The 17205-nt window shown below is 35.4% G+C and overlaps 1 protein-coding gene across 8 annotated transcripts in view; it reads left to right on the forward strand.

The window, feature by feature from the left end:
• sdk2b (sidekick cell adhesion molecule 2b) overlaps positions 1–17205 on the forward strand; it is a 341245-nt gene that overhangs the window by 264852 nt on the left and 59188 nt on the right. For 7 of the 8 annotated variants that reach the window (XM_058794072.1, XM_058794075.1, XM_058794074.1 and 4 more), the window contains exons 7-10: positions 226–416; positions 1298–1381; positions 6013–6207; positions 14290–14406. In XM_058794072.1, the coding sequence (XP_058650055.1) occupies positions 226–416; positions 1298–1381; positions 6013–6207; positions 14290–14406 (587 nt within the window). Of the gene's footprint in view, positions 1–225; positions 417–1297; positions 1382–6012; positions 6208–14289; positions 14407–14689; positions 15293–17205 lie in introns of those variants that run through there. The other variant, XM_058794080.1, reaches the window with a different exon arrangement.

The raw sequence follows: 17205 nt of genomic DNA on the forward strand, positions 1-17205 counted from the left end.
AAAAAAATAAGAGCACGTGGAAATAAAAGGAATAAGAAATGAAATACCAAGCATTAGCATAATTAAATAAATGATGGTTTTTGTATGTATGCATTACTAGTGTTTTCTCTACTATCCTCATGTGTATCACCATCTTTAAATGGTCATGGCATGAGTGGATTCTAAAACATTGAAATGTTAACAATAACAATACAAATGTTAACCGTAGCATTTTTACTACACCAGGCCGCTAATAAAGCTGAGCATCAGTTGGAAGAAGGACGGTGTTCCGGTGAGGAGTGGACTGAGTGATTTTAACCGTAGACTGACGGTGTTGAGTCCAGTGGTCAGTGATTCTGGCTTCTACGAGTGTGAAGCTGTCCTCCGCAGCAGCAGCGTTCCCTCTGTCAGCGCTGGAGCGTACTTACATGTGCTCGGTAATACAGTTACACACCAGGTCGTTCTTGTTTTTTTAATTGTAAATAAACCACAAGTGCATTAGAAATCCATGAGTGACATGTTAAGTGCCATATTCTATATTTCTGTAGCAGTTTTTAAAATGTATTTCACCCCAAAGTTCATTACATAACTTTTACAAGCCGCTTTTGGAACTGTACCTTTAAGACTATAATTGAAACCCCCTCTGTTTTGATTGGCTAGCCTCACCATACCAGTGTACTGCATGCTGTTGTTAGTCATGGCAGGAGATTGAATACTAAATAAGTGCTGATATACAATGTTCCACTGTAAAAAAATAAATCATGTTCAGACTAATATTCTGCTCATTATAATCAGTGTGCTGAGTCAACCTCTTCAATTCAGCACACAAATCTATATTCACTGAGCAGCATGTTGAAGCTAATGAGCATGTGCAGAAGAAAAGAAGCCAAATGAACAGAAAGTACTGTAAAAAGACATTACAGCGAAGCTTGACTTGGGTGACATTTCAGTCATACATTGTGCCTGTAGCTCAAATAAAAGCACTGATGTTACAGATGTTTATCTTTGCTGAGTTCTATGTATTTAAAAATATATTCAAAATTTAGTAAGCCAACTAGGAATTTTAAATGCAACTAGTCACTATTTACAGTGTATGTCTCCTTTAGGGCCATTTTTCTGTCTATGACTCTATGGAAATGTTCTGTTGTCAGAGTAAAATCAAAAAGCCTGAACAGGATGTTTTCAAAAATCCAACAACAGTCCTATTTATTTTAAAATGTTCAATCTTGCTTCCTGTGTTGTTTGTCTGTGGTGTTTTTCTCTCAAGTGCACATGTGGAGGTCACAACCCTCTCTCTCTTGCTCTTTCTTTCCTGCAGAACTGCCACAGTTTGTGAAGGAACCAGAAAAACACATCACAGCTGAGATGGAAAAAGTAGTGGATATTCCCTGCCAGGCCAGAGGTGAGACACCTCCTGACATCTCATCCTAATGAGGCTCTTCAAGCATCAAGTCATTTTTTTCTGTTCTTAGTGACAGCAGCATGCTGCACAAAGCACCCAGAGTTAATCAGAACACACACAAACACACATATACATACACACACATACACACGTGGTCAGAATTGTTGGTACCCTTGGTAAATATGATCAAAGAAGGCTGTGAAAATTAATGTGTTTTGTTAATCCTTTTTATTTTTTATTTTAAAAAGTCACAAAAATCTAACCTTTCATTGGCGAATAAGATAACAAAGGCCAAATTCCAAATTAATCACCCATCACAATGAGAAAAAACAAAGAATATATTTCTGATGTGCAGCAAAAGATAATTGAGCTTCACAAATTAGTGAAGTGGCTTTAAGAAAAGAGCTAGAGCGGTGAAAATTTCCATTTCCACCATCAGGGCAATAATTAAGAAGTTCCAATCAACATAAAATGTTATGAATTTGCCTGGAAGAGGACGTGTGTCTATATCATCCTAATGCACGGTGAGAAGGAGAGTTTGAGTGGCCAAAGACTCTTCAAGGATCACAGCTGGAGAATTGCAGAAAAGGTTTCGGGGTCAGAAAACCTTTTAAAAAAAATTGTCAAACAGCACCTACATCACCACATGTTGTTTGAGAGGGTTTCAAGAAAAAAAAATCAAGAAAAGAAAACACTTTCACCAAAAAACAATCTCCAGCATATTCAGTTGTCAGACACAACTGGAACTTCAAATGGGACTGGCTTCTATGGTCAGATGAAACTAAAAAATGAGCTTTTTAGCAGCAAACACTCAAGATGGGTTTGGTGAACACAGGGATAAAAAGTACCCCATGTGTACAATGAAATATACTGCTGTATTTTTGATGTTGTGGGCCTATATTTCTGCTGGAGGTCCTGGACATCTCGTTTAGACACATAGCATCACGGATTCTATCAAATACCAACAGAGAAAAAAATCAATAAGTGACTGACTCTGTTAGAAATCTTAGAATGGGCCATGTTTGGATCTTCCACCCGGACAATAATCCAAAAACAAACCTTAAAAACAACACAAAAATAGGTCACTGAGCACGAAAGCATGCTTCTGCTGGCCATTCCAGTCCTCTGACCTGAACCCGATAGAAAATGAGTGAACCGAAGAGAAGAAGCACCAACATGGAGCTGGGAATCTAAAGGGTCTGCAGTGATTCTGGATGAAGGAATGGTCTCTGATCTCTTGTCAGGTGTTCTCTAACCTCATCAGGCATTATAGGAGAGAACTCCTGTACTATTTTGGCAAGTGGAGGTTTCAAAAATTATTGAATGAAAGGGTACCGTTAATTGTGTCCAATGTGTATTAGATAAAAACATTTATTTCATAATGATATTTCCCCCCATTTTAAATTCTTATTCTCCAAGTGATTTTTTTTTAAATAAAAGATCAAAAGGATTAACAATGCAGATTTATTTCCACAAGCTTCTTTGATCATATTTACCAAGGGTACCAACAATTCTGTATGGAGGGCCAAATTACTCAAAATTAAATAATTAAATAAATGTTGAAATATATAAATAAATCGTTAAATACGTAATGAAATAATTAAATACATAAATAAATGCACAAATGCAAAAATACATATTAATTTATTTATTTATTCATTCATTCATTCATTTATTTATTCATTTATTTCCTCCCTCCACATTTCATTTTCAGGGTCACCTTTCAAACTCAATTTCTTTGGTCTTTTTCTAATTGAGGCACCTTTTTCTTGTTTTTGCATCACGAGCTATGGCTGAGCATGGTACAGTAAAAGATCTGTTGTTGACTCTTGCAGATGGAAAGTTGTCAGTCAAAACGTTGACTATGATATAATTTTAATTAAAGTAGAAAATATCTGGGAGATGTTCGCCGCACGTATAAACAGAGCATAAGCAGCGCGTGTGTTTTTTTGGCGCCCATTCACAGCGCACGCAGAAGCGGCAGTGCAGCAATCGTTTCCGCCTAGTCTATCTTACGCTGAATTAAAGCCACAGTGTTTGTTCTTGATCGAAATTGACCTGATTAACTTGAAAAATAACACATTTTAAAATGTGTAATAAAAACATTCGTGATGCACAATCACCATATGAAAAAATAAAATGCACGAAAACATCACTTCCAGGAGGTTTTGCCCAAACTTCAAAGGCCTGTTTAAATTTAATAAAACTAGAGGCATTTGTTACTTGTACTTTTTATCATGTAAATTACCTATATATACAGCATGTTATTTACATATGTGTGTGGGTCAGAGGGTAGGGTGACTATACATGCCATTTTTTCCGAACACGTCCTTGCCAGGATTAGTTTTGACTTTGTTTTCCTGTTTTCATGCTTGCTGAAGATAATGCTCGAAAAGTAGTTTGACCAAGAACATGCAAGCATTGTCCAATCGTGTGTGTGAGAAGGTGGGATCTGCGGTCAAAGCGATGCAAATACTCGTACATATTAAGTGTGTTTGACGTAAAGCGGCGCGGCTCAGATCAATCAGTGTTTTACATCAAAGTACCTCGAGAGCGTTTTGAAAGTACAAGGAACCATCTGTATGGTACTTTGATGTCATACGCCGATCGGTTTGCACACGCAAACAAAGCCAAAACCTAGATACGACACGTCCGGGGAAAATGGCACGTATGGTCAGTGTTGCCAACTAATTTTCAGAGAAAGTTGCTAAAGGAAGGTCAATTTGTTGCTAAAAGTTGCTAAATGATGTTGTGATGTCATTGCGTGATGACGTCATTGCGTAATCACGGCTCAAAATTGTCACTACATCAAATCTCAGCAAAAATATATATTTTATATATGTTAATTTAGATTTGTTTGTAAAATAATATGCAAAATATTATATTAAAATATAAATAACTGTATTTTAAAATACATTGAATTATTGAACACTTACACATTTTTGAATGATTACAATTTAATTTTTTTTAATTTTTGTTTTTTTATATATCTAGTAAACTAGTAATATAACACATTCTCAACAATAATACTTTAAGCAGTGTATTAGTAGTTAGTATGCTACACTCCAAGAAAAGGCTGTAAAAATAGGGCACAATAAACTTATGTTAATATGAAAGAATTTTCCGTATTGGTTTTTTATCTGCATTTTAAATTACGCATTGTGTTTTCGGGTTACAGGGTTACAATGGATAATGGATAACATCCTGGAAAATTACTAGTAGCCTATCTTTTCCATTTTTCTTACAGCATACTAACTGATCAACAATCGCAAGTACAAGCTACTAACAAAGTGTATCATAAATGAACAATTATTCAATTATTCAGTTATTATTATTATTAAATTGAAGAATTGTAAATAGCAGCTAACTCAATTCACATGATGGGTGTACTGCTAGGCATCTTTGGTTTTCTTTTTGTGTAATTTGGATGGAAAATGTGTCTTTTAATTGTCACTTATCAAAAGTTTCTAAAAGTTGCCAAATAAATTTTTTAAAATTGCTAAATTTGTTGCTAGGTGCTTTTGGAAGAAAAAGTTGCTAAATTTAGCAACAAAATTGCTAAGTTGGCAACACTGCGTATGGTCACCCTAAAGAGGGGCACATGTCGCATCGCAACAGAGTATGCTGGCCATATCATACATCTAAAAACATGGCATACATGTTCAGAGGAGAACGCTGGAAAATACAACAGAATGGATGATACTCGTCTGTATTTACAGTACACAAGCCGTGGTTCAGTTGCGCGCAACAACGCTGCCGAAAGCACAAGAAAAAGGCGCCTAAATTTGAAAAAGACCAAAGAATTCGGGTCTGAAAGGTGACGCCACCCACTGAGTGACGTGCCAACAACCGTAACCCTGAAAATGAAATGAGGAGGGAGGAAATAAATGAATAAATAAATAAATGAAGAAATGAATGAATGAATGAATAAATAAATGAACGAATAAATAAAATAAATAAACAAACGAATAAATAAATAAATGAAGAAATGAATGAATAAATAAAGAAATGAACGAATAAAGAAATGAATAAATAAATTAATTAATATGTATATATTTATTTCTGCATTTATTTATGTATTTAATTATTTCATTATGTATTTAACTATTTATTTATATATTTCAACATTTATTTAATTATTTAATTTTGAGTAATTTGGCCCTCCATAATCTGACCACATGTGTGTATGTATGTATGTATGTATGCATATATATATATATATATATATATATATATATGTGTGTGTGTGTGTTTATACATTATTTTTATAGTAATAGTAGTGATATGTATACAGTATTTGTTAATATACAATGTTTATTGTTTATTAATTAATTTATTAATGTTTAATCAATTATTTATTGTTACATAATAAATTAAATAGAATGCATTGGAATAAATTATAATATATTTATTTATTTTATCTTTATAAATGTATGTATACATTTTTATATACTATATGTATCATAATTTAATGTACATTTTAATCTATATTTCATATATTATTACATTTTTATATTTATTATTTATAATATTTTATTGTTTAATTCATGTTATTTTATATATCATATTATCCCATTTTTTCTTAATTCAATTGTTCACCTTTACATACTGTATATGTCTATTCATCTCAGGTGTGCCTCAGCCTGATATTGTGTGGTACAAGGACGCAGTACCCATAAGCCCTGTGAAGACCCCGCGCTACAGAGTGCTGGCAGGAGGTAGTCTCCAGGTTAACGGCCTTCTGCCCGATGACACCGGAATGTTCCAGTGCTTCGCCCGCAACCAAGCCGGAGAGGTGCAGACCAACACCTACCTCGCCGTTACGAGTGAGTTCATCCGCCCGTCCCTCTCTGTGGATTACACCTTTCCTCTCTGCCTCTCATGCTCTCATACACTAATGCACAAATACATTATTTCCTCTCCCTCTCTCTCCATCTGTCTCTTTCTCTCGCAATCAGAAAGGCTTTGAATGCCATACCAACAATGCCTTTCTGTCTTTCTTCCAGTCTTCGTTCTCTCTCGTGTCGCTGATGTGCTTTTTTTGGCGTGCTAAAGCTGTGATTAATACCCTGTTGTGAGGAAGATTTGTGAGGAGGAGAGAGACCAACAGAGAGACAGGGAGAGATAAAGAGGGCTTTTATAGAGGACTGACTGAGCTTATCTTGCTGCTCAGAGACACATAGAGCTCTCTAAAACACTAAACACCAGAGCTTGCCGCTATTCACCTCTGCTTACAATGAACACAGATACTGGATATGGACAATGCTGAAGTTAAAGGGGTATCCATTTATCCTAAATGAAAATCTTGTCATGTCGTTCCATTCTGTATGACTTGCTTTCTTCTGTGGAACACAAAAGATGATATTTTGATGAACTCTCTTTGGCCAAACAATGAGAGTCAATGGCATTCAAAACAACATTGGACAATGAAATATGTGACCCTAGACCACAAAACCAGCCATAAGTCGCTGGGGTATATTTGTAGCAATAGTCAACAATACATTGTAAGGGTCAAAATTATCTATTTTTATTTTATGCCAAAAATCATAAGGATATTAAGTAAAGTTCATTTTGCATAAAGATATTTTTAAATTTCCTACCATAAATATATCAAAACTTAATTTTTGTTTTGTAGTATGCGTTGCTAAGGACTTCATTTGGACAGCTTTAAAGGCGATTTTCTCAATATTTTGATTTTGATTTTTTTTTTTTGCACCCTCAGATTCCAGATTATCAAATAGTTGTATCTCGACCAAATATTATCCTATCCTTTTTTATTTATTTTTATTATTATGCAAGTAAAGAATGTGACAATGTTTACATGTGCTAAATACAGAATCCCATGGACCAAACATATAACATAAGTAAAAAACATAGGCTAAGTAAAGAAGGTGACAATATTTACATGTGCCAAATATAGAATCACACGGAAAAACAAACATATATACTGATACCCAACATTACAAGTCTGTTCTGATTAGCTCCTGTATTTGCATTCATATGTCTGTGAGCATGCGTGTGTGTGTGTGTCATTATTTCTTGGGGTGGGGAGGAAGCATACAACAGAAATTGTATCTTAACAGATTAATAACAGATATAAGTAGTATAACTTATTAAAAAAAAAAGAAAAAGAAAAAGGAGACAACAAATGTTATTAGCAACAATAATAATAACCATAATAATAACAATAATAATAATAATGATTTCATTAAGACTGGGAAAGGGTGGAGGACAATGAAGAGGGCAAATAATAATAATAATAGTAATAATAATAGTATTAAATTATAATTTAATAAATGTTTAATTGGGGGGGTTGCCTCTGATCCTCTGATAACTTAAATCCCCAGCCCATGTCATGCTACAACAGGAGTGCCAGGGAAAGATGCTGCTGGGCAACAGGGCCCAAAGCCCCCACACCCCCCACCTCCATCTCCCTAACCACCAGCCATCCCCGGCCACTACCTACATGCCACACTTACAGTATATATCTATTTTTTATTTATTTTTTGTTTATCCATTTAATTATGTTTTTAATGTGTAGATGTGTATATGTCTCAGCTACTTTGTGATGCATTAAAACAGTAAGACGTATGGTGCAGGCCAGGCCAGAGACCCAGCCCACCCACACGACACACTTACCCTGTATATGTGTTGTTTTTTTGTTTTTTTCTCCTTTCCCCTTTGCCTCCTTATATATATTAATGCGAGGCATGTAAGCCAGAACCAGCCAGGGCAAGAGATTTTAGAAGAGATAGCTCAGGGGAGACACAAGCCCCACCTTACATCCACCCACCCATATTACAATTCCACCACACCAGATACAGACCTGGATGTCACAGCCTACTGGGGACCGGAGGCCAAACAAAAAAGAAGATGAAGAAGAAGAGGGAAAACACGTGTGTGTGTGTGTGTGTGTGTGTGTGTGTGTGTGTGTGTGTTTATATATATATATATATATAATATATATATATATATATATATATATATATATCATATACATATTCTTAAACCCTTTCTTAACAGTGTTTTCTTATCAATGTTGTCCTGCACCCCTCCCCAAAACTCTCAAAGATTAATATTCAAATTAAGTACAAATAGTAGTTTAGGTGGAGATGTGTTGTTGTGATTGGTCTCAGACAAAGAAGGTCAACAGATTTATGACTGCTGGAAGGTAATGAGAGATGACCAGAAGGGGTGTAATTCTACAGTATTATGAGATGAACTGGATAGACTTTCCATTGAGATATAATCAATCTATCAATTAGCAGATCCTGCAATTTTCCAGGATGCAATATGTATGGAATTTCTTGATTTCCAGTTCATCAGAATAGTTTTCTTGGCGATAGCTAGCGCTACTAGGAGTAACTGACTGTTTATATTGTCTAAACTGATTATGGATATATCGTCTAGAAAACAAAGTGATTGAGAAATTGGGACATCCCATAGTGACGGATAGTGATTCAATGACCTTTTCCCCAAATTTTTAAATTGGGGTACAGTACCAAAGGGCGTGAACATATGTATCTGGGTTATTTTGGGTGCAATGTGAACATGTTTCTGAAGTGAATCCCATTTTAAACAATTTCTGGCCAGTTAAGTGAAATCTGTGAAGTACATTTTTTGTCATAAAGTATATATTTTTGCAGATTTGTGTCCAGAAATTGGCATCAGGAGCAATAGAGAAGTCTGATTCCCACTTAGCATGTGGTAAACTTAATGTGTTGTCTGATTTGAATATCATTCTGTATATTTTGGAGAGTAGTTTTTTTTTTTTTTTTTGAGGACGATATATTAATTAACTCTGAGATTAAAGGTGAAAGTTCTTGATTAACGGTTCGAATGTTGATTTTTGATTGGATAGATGATTTGATTTGTAGATATTCCAAAAAACTATTACTCCTGATGCCGTTTTTTCTGGACCAAGTATGAAAATGAGGCCTATGAAAGATGTGTTGGAGTTGTATGATGCCCTTTTCTGCCCTTCTGGCTTTTTATTAACTGTATAATATGGGTTTTTCCAAATGGAGGTGTATTTAGATGGTGCAAGAGGAGTGTTTGTGATTTAGTGAAATTTCCACCAGGCTGTCAGAGCTGTTGTTATAGTTGGTGCTTTAAAGCAGGGATGTTTTTTGATTGTCTGACTATAGAATGGTAAATCTGAAATTCAAATATCCTTACAAATTGTTTCCTCAATATCTAGCCATATGTTTTCTGATGGGTTTGGGTGAATCCATTTGTATATCTGTTGAAGCTGATTAGCCAGAGAGTAGTGGTAGAAATGTGGTGCTTCCAATCCTTCTTTGTGTTTTTGGTTTCTGTAGAGTAGATAGTTTAATTCTTGGGGTCTTATTTTTCCAGTAACAATTGGTAATAATTGAGTCTAAAGATTTAAACCAGGTGAGGGTGGGTTGTGTTGGGATCATTGAGAATAAATAGTTTAGTTTAGGGAGTATAGTCATTTTAATCACTGATATTCTGCCCATAATGGATAGTGGTAAATTCATCCAGCGTTGAAGATCATCATTTATTGTTTTGAGTAATGGGGTGAAATTAGGACTAACCAGCTCCGACAGCCTGGGGGAAATATTAATGCCTAAATATGTGATGCGATTGGTGCATAGAGGGATAGGTGATGTCTGGGATGTCACATCCGAGCTATTGTGATTTAACGAAAGAATAGAAGATTTACTTCAGTTGACTGAATATTCAGAAATGTGAGAAAATGAATCAATAAGTTTGTTGTTTCTTGTAATGATGATGAGGGATCTTGTAAATATAGTAATATGTCATCTGCTTAAAGACTGATTTTGTGCTGTATGTTTAATGTTTGAACTCCTTTAATGTAGCTGTTTTGGCAGATGACTGCTGCTAACGGTTCAATAAAAATGGTGAATAATGAGGGAGAGAGGGGGCATCCTTGTCTAGTCCCCCTGTACAGTGTGAAGCTACATGATGTTGGTCCATTAGTGATGACAGTGGCTGAAGGTGATGTATATAGAATTTTAATGCAATTAATGAATGACTCCCCAAAACCAAACCTCTCTAATGTGGAAAACAGGAATTTCCAGTTGACCCTATCAAACGCTTTTTCTGCGTCCAGAGTGACTATGATGGCTTTTGCTTTTTGAATTGAAGTTGAATAGTCTGCGTGTATTGGTGGATGCTAGTCTACCTTTAATGAAACCGGTTTGATCTGGGTGTATTATAGACGGTGTGACCTTTTCTATTCTATGGGCTAATACTTTGGCGATGATTTTAATGTCAGCATTGATCAGAGAAATGGGACGGTAGCTTGATGGTAATTTTGGATCTTTATTGGCTTTGAGAAGAAGTGAAATTGTGGCTGTATTCATATTAGCTGGGAGTTTTAATTTGTGTTGTGACCAGCGTTAGGCAAGTTACTCTAAAAAAGTAATTAATTACTAGTTACTAATTACATCTTCAACAGTGTAATTAGATCACTGTACTAATTACTTTCTCCAAAAAGTATTTAATTACTCATTACTAATTACTCTCTAAATCCTATATCAACCTTGACAAGTTAATAATACAAAGATAGACATGAAACGCTTCTTTTAATTCTTTCAAGTAACTACATCAATTATTCTGGTCACACTTTAGATTAGGGTCCAATTCTCACTATTAACTAACTATTAACTATGACTTTTGCCTCAATATACTCCTAATTACTGCTTATTAATACTTAGTAAAGTAGGTGGTAAGTTTAATAATTGGGTAGGATTAAGGATTTAGAATGTCTTGCAGAATAAGACACTAATATGTGCTTTTTAAGTAATAATAAACAGCCAATATCCCAATAACATTTATGCTAATAACCAAAAAGTTAATCGTGAGAATTGGAGGCTAAAGTGTTACCAATATTTTATTAACTCACCAAAGTATTTAAAATGAAAAGGGTACATAAAAAGCATGCATTTTAAGGTAAGACTTTAAATGTTTAAGTTAAATCCACTATTGTATTGTATATAAATGTTCTACAGTCTATACACAGTATTAAGTTCAATTACATAAGAAGTAACTGTAATTAAATTACAGGAAAAATAAGAGTAATCCCTTACTTTACTTTTTCAAGGGAAAAGTAATTAAATTACAGTAACTAATTACTTAGTAATTAGTTACGCCCAACACTGGCTGTGACTCACTTAACATTCTGATGAAGAGTGGTGATAAAGTGGACCAAAATGTTTGTAAAACTCAGCGGGGAATCCATCAGGACCTGGTGCTTTATTACTAGGCATGAGTTGTAGTGCTGTAATAAGTTTAGGTTTCTTTGGTGTTCATTCAGTTGTGGCAGATTGATACTGTTGAGAAATGAGTTGATGTCATTTTGATTTGGGTCTTTTTCTGATGAGTATAATTTGCTAGAAAAAAAAGTTGAAAAATTTGGTTAATTTTAGTGCTGTCAATCGATTAAAAAATTTAATCGCGTTAATCACAGTCGTGGACTGTGATTAATCATGATTAATTGCAAATTTAAAATACTGGGATTTACCTGTAAATGTGTTGAAATAAAGAAATGCATGACAAACTAGTTTAAGGAAACAGAACCTTTCACACTTCCGCCAGGTATGATACATAATCCTTATTATTCTTTTATCATTATTCTTTTGTTTTTATTCAGCCATTATCAGCCTTTAAACTGGCAATAAAACGTTTACCAAGCCACATCGCTTCAATCCCAGTATACATTTACCCAACTATTATCAAAAGTGTTTCTAAATAAATACAACAAAACATTTCTTGCGACCTTACGTGAAGTATTGGACCTGTTCTGCAGCTGCATTAGAGCTAACATTAGCATCATGCTTCATAAGACAATTTATGAGATTAATAGTACACTTTTACTCAGAACTCACTTCAAACCACCATCCAGTGTTTGTAATAACTTCCTTTTGCGATCACATGTGGAATTTGGTCGTTTACTGTTGTTAAAATATGCTATTTATAGCCTTTTATATCGCTGCACAAATTTGCATTTCAGATGTACACATTAATCAAAAAAAAAAATCACATACAGACCATATCCTATCGTAATCGTGTGTTTATTATCTTATATAATCTATAGTGGCTGTTGTCATGTTTATTTCTGCTGCTCTGCTGAAACTCACGTTGTTTGATGTTACAACCGCCTCTCCGTTCTTAAGTTGTCAGGGATACATTCCAAGTACAATACACATTAGTAAAAGGATCTATTTAATTTTTATTTGTCTATATACACTTTGGGCGGCCGCAGTACATTAAAAAAATAGCCCAAAACGGCTCTGTAATTTTTCCCGTGACTGTATTTTCAAAATAGCCCACTTGTGCCGTTACCCTGGCAACACTGGTTCGCTGTACCCTCATCACACAATGATAGATAACCTTCCACGCTGCGATGACGGGAAGAAGTTGGGGTCAAACCTTATCAAGCGATTAATTTGCGTAAAAAAAATATTAACGCGTTAAAATTTTTGGATTAATCGCATGCGTTAACGCGTTAACGTTGACACCCCTAGTTAATTTCTTCCGGTGAGTTGGTGTATTGGATTTTCCTGCTGGGTCTGTAATAACTGAAATTGTTGCTTTTTCCTTGTTTCGTTTGATTTGATTTGCTAAATATTTACCAGATTTATTACTATGATGAAATTAGGAATTGAGTATGTTTATTGATTATTGCATTTAATTAGAATTTGTATTCTCTTAATTTATTTTGTGTTTCTTCTGTTGGGTTATTTATATTGTTTAATTTTCTGTTCCAATTCTGTTTCTTGTTCTTTTTCCTTCTTTTTTTTTTGTAAACGGAACATGAGATTATTTTCCCTCTTAGTACTGCTTTTCCTGTTTCCCACACAAGAGAGGGAGATGATCCAGGGGTGTCATTCATTTCTAGAAAGAGTGCCCACTCTCTTTTAAAATAGTTGTCAAAATCTGGGTCTTCCAGAAGAGATATGTCAAAACGCCATCTGGTAGCAGGTTTATGAGGTTCACTTCTATTCCATTTTAATGTTACTGGAGCATGGTCGCTAATGACAATTGGATGGATTGATAGAATTACTGGTGAGAAAGAAATCAATACGGGAATATGAGTGATGGACTGGTGAGAAAAACGAGTATTCTTTAGCATTTGGGTGTTGTAATCGCCAACTATCGCCAAGACCAAAATCACTTGTGAACTGTTTTATGGTTTCTGCAGATTGCCAAATGCATTTATTACTTAAACTAGATTTATTGCTGGGTTGAGAACTGTATTAAAATCACCTGCTATTATGACTGGACAATTAGAAAGATTTGAATGGAGGAAAATAAGTTTTGAAAAAGATGGGTCGTCTGTGTTTGGGCCATATAGATTACCAAATGTAACTGGGCTATTATCGATTGAAATATCGTCATATCCTAACAAACCATACATCAATGGAAAGCTTATTTGTTCAACTTTCAGTTTATGTATAAATCTCAAATTTAACAAATTGACCCTTATGACTGGTTTTGTGGTCCAGGGTCACATATAAGGTTTTGTTCTCCTAAGTCATATAGGTTTAGAATGAAATGAGGGTGAATCAATAATGACACAATTTAAATTTTGAGGTGAACTAATCCTTTACGTATTATCAACCGATCTGGAAGTTGTGAGGAACTGTTTGTTCGCCCACCTCCAAAATCCCAATTTAACTTGCTTGTCTACATCTCCCAGTGAACTGTTTTTTTTCTTCTGTTGTTCAACTTTTTGTTTCATACCTGCTTTCATTCTGTTGTTTTCTTTACTTGCTTGGTTTCTAAGCCAGGCTTTGATCCGCGTGAATCGAGTTTTGTGTGATTTCCCAGTGCTTGCGAAAGCGAGGAGGTGTTTGAACTTGCGTGTGCCGTTGTACGTCTCTGTTTCTCATGCAGTCGCTGTGCTTCTCTCACAGGCATAGCACCGAACATCACGGCAGGGCCTTCCGACAGCACTGTGATTGACGGCATGTCAGTTATCCTGCACTGTGAGACCTCAGGAGCGCCCCGTCCTGCCATCACCTGGCAGAAAGGTGAAGAACACATCCTTCATTGTCTCCACTCACATTTCAGAAGAACAACTACAAAGTGTCAGCTCCCAGGCTGCACTTCACCTCAGCGCTTCTCTGTTCCTCTGTTTTACCTGCTGTGGCTGGTTATTTTCTGCCACTCTATTGCAATGTCACATTGACATGTTATACTGTTCAGATGTCATCAGGCATGAAAATGATTTGACATAGGCTACTATTATGCAAATCTACATTAAAAATTAGTGGTGGGCATAGATTAATTTTTTTAATCTAGATTAATCTCACTGTAATCTTGGAATTAATCTAGATTAAAATGGCTCATTTGAATTCTGCCAAGTAGATAAGTAAACAACTAGCAGTCATCAAGAATTTAATATTGATAATAACATTGAAGACATTGTATGATTATTCCTTAAAGATAAGGTTTTAATAGTTTTAGTAGTAGTAGCCTATTACGTTCTGCCCAATGTCTTCAAGTGAAACCAAACTTTTATTTTGACGGGTTGCCGTGAGGATAGTTTTTCTCAAATGAAACGCTCGAATGCTCATGAAGTGACTCTCAGAGCAGTTCTGGAGATGTTGTTCATGTATTTATGTCCTCATTTAGTGAGACGACAGACGTTATCGCCGCAAGCGTCACGCGGTCTTCTGTATGAGTAGTGAACAAACCCGTGCTTCTGCGCCATACATTAACACAGAGACACACAGAAGTCATATTTAAATAGACGTTTTGCGGCTTAATATTTACAAATAGGAGTGGGAGTGTGCCCACTTGTGTGTGCGCTTACGTTTGTTTGTGTGTGTGTGTGTGTGTGTGTGTGCGTGTGTGTGTGTGCGAACTGGGCGGAACTCCGCTGTGCGCGCGATACAGAGAGCGCGACCATGTAAGGTAGAGACAGAAATGACTTGCCGATTTCCATTGGCTTCTTAAAAATAAATTTCCCCTGAAGCAAACCCGGCGGCTTCATATAGCTGCATCCATGTTAGCACGCATACACACAGGTTCGAAGACTCGTTCTTGCCCCCTACAGTGCTATTCGGCTAGGTAAACATCCGCGCTAAAATATCAAGGTGAAAGTCATCATAGCTTGCGTAGTATAGATTCAGCTCCCAACCCAACTTTGAGAATAGATTAACGGCAATATTTTTTTTATCGCCCGATAAGAGTCTCACGTTAACGCAGCACGTTAACGCCGATAACGGCCCACCACTATTAAAAATAGATATATATTTTATGTATGTACAATAGAGTTTGGGGTCCGCAAGACTTTTTGATGTTTTAAAGGGATCCCTGGGTATTAAGACTCGAATGGCTTAATATAACGTAAATGATGTCTCTTACTGAAATATGTAGTAGAAAACCCATTAAAGATTTATGTTATTTAAAAAAATCACATCGTTTTATACATATTTTGGACTATGGGGGGGGCGCTATTATTCTGATGGCGTAAAATGGTTGCACTTGGTGACCTGCTAGCACTACCTGTTGCTATTTTTACCACAACACATCTCGGAATAGACAACTCGGAAAATAAAATACTGATATGATGACCACAGCCACTGAAAGAGCTTACAGGTGGCGATGGATATAAGTATAGGTTTAAACCAAATGCTGTACCATCGATTTTTCCCCACAAGGAGTGTAAACGCCCCGGATCTCGAGGGAAATCGGCGCTGAGAAACTCCTCTAGCGGCCGCGCGTCATGATTAGCGTCGGGATGTTTACATCCTAACAGATTGTAAGCTCTTTCGGTAGCTGTGGTCTACTTAAAGACTCAAAGGCATCAGGGCTAAAGTGGAGAGAAAAAAAGAAGTGGGTCTTTTGTCAGTTTTATTCATCCACAGGCATCTTCCCATTCTTTTCTCCTCTTCTTATCACTAGGAAAGCAGTGAAGTCTTACATCGCTTCTCTTGTTGCCATTTGACTGGAAATTACAACCAAAAGCCACACAATGTGGTATCGTATCAGTATTTTATTTTCTGAGTTGTGTATTCTGAGTAATGTTGTGGTAAAAAAACAAAGACTATAGAAATAAGCGCCAGTAGATCACTGAGTGCAACCACTTGACGTCATCGACGCAGAATGTACTGTGCACATAAAATAATGGCGCCCCCCATAGTCCAAAAACGATGTCGATTTTTTAAAATAACATACATTTTCATGTTTTTTTTTTTTACTGCATATTTAAATAAGAGACATCATTTACGTTATATTAAGCTATACATGTCTTAATACCCAGGGATCCCTTTAAAAATAAGTCTCACCAAAGCGGCATTTATTTGATAAAAAATACAGTAAAAACAGTAATATTGTGAAATACTATTACAATTTTAACTGTTTTGAAGATTTAATATATTGTAAAATGTAATTCATTGCTATAATGAAAACTCTAATATGCTGATTTGGTGGTGAATTATTATCAATTATTATTGGTGCTCATTTATCAATAATGGTTCTTATTATTAGTGTAATTTTTTGTTTGTTTGTTTTAAAGGTTCAATGAACAGCATTTATTTGAAAAAAAACTTTTGTAACATTATGTCTTGTATGACTGTCATTTTTGATCAATTTAATGCTTCCTCGCTGAATGAAAGTAGCCATTTCTTTCTTTCTTTCTTTCTTTCTTTCTTTCTTTCTTTCTTTCTTTCTTTCTTTCTTTCTTTCTGTCTTTCTTTCTATTTAAATCTTACTTATCCCAAACTTTTGAAAGGTAATATATTATGGTTTCCACAAAATATTAAACAGCAAAAACTGTTTTCAGGCTTATACTATTAATAATAATAAAAAATGTTTCTTAAGCA

Source organism: Onychostoma macrolepis, chromosome 12 (assembly GCF_012432095.1).
Source record: "Onychostoma macrolepis isolate SWU-2019 chromosome 12, ASM1243209v1, whole genome shotgun sequence".
NCBI classification, from domain to species: domain Eukaryota; kingdom Metazoa; phylum Chordata; class Actinopteri; order Cypriniformes; family Cyprinidae; genus Onychostoma; species Onychostoma macrolepis.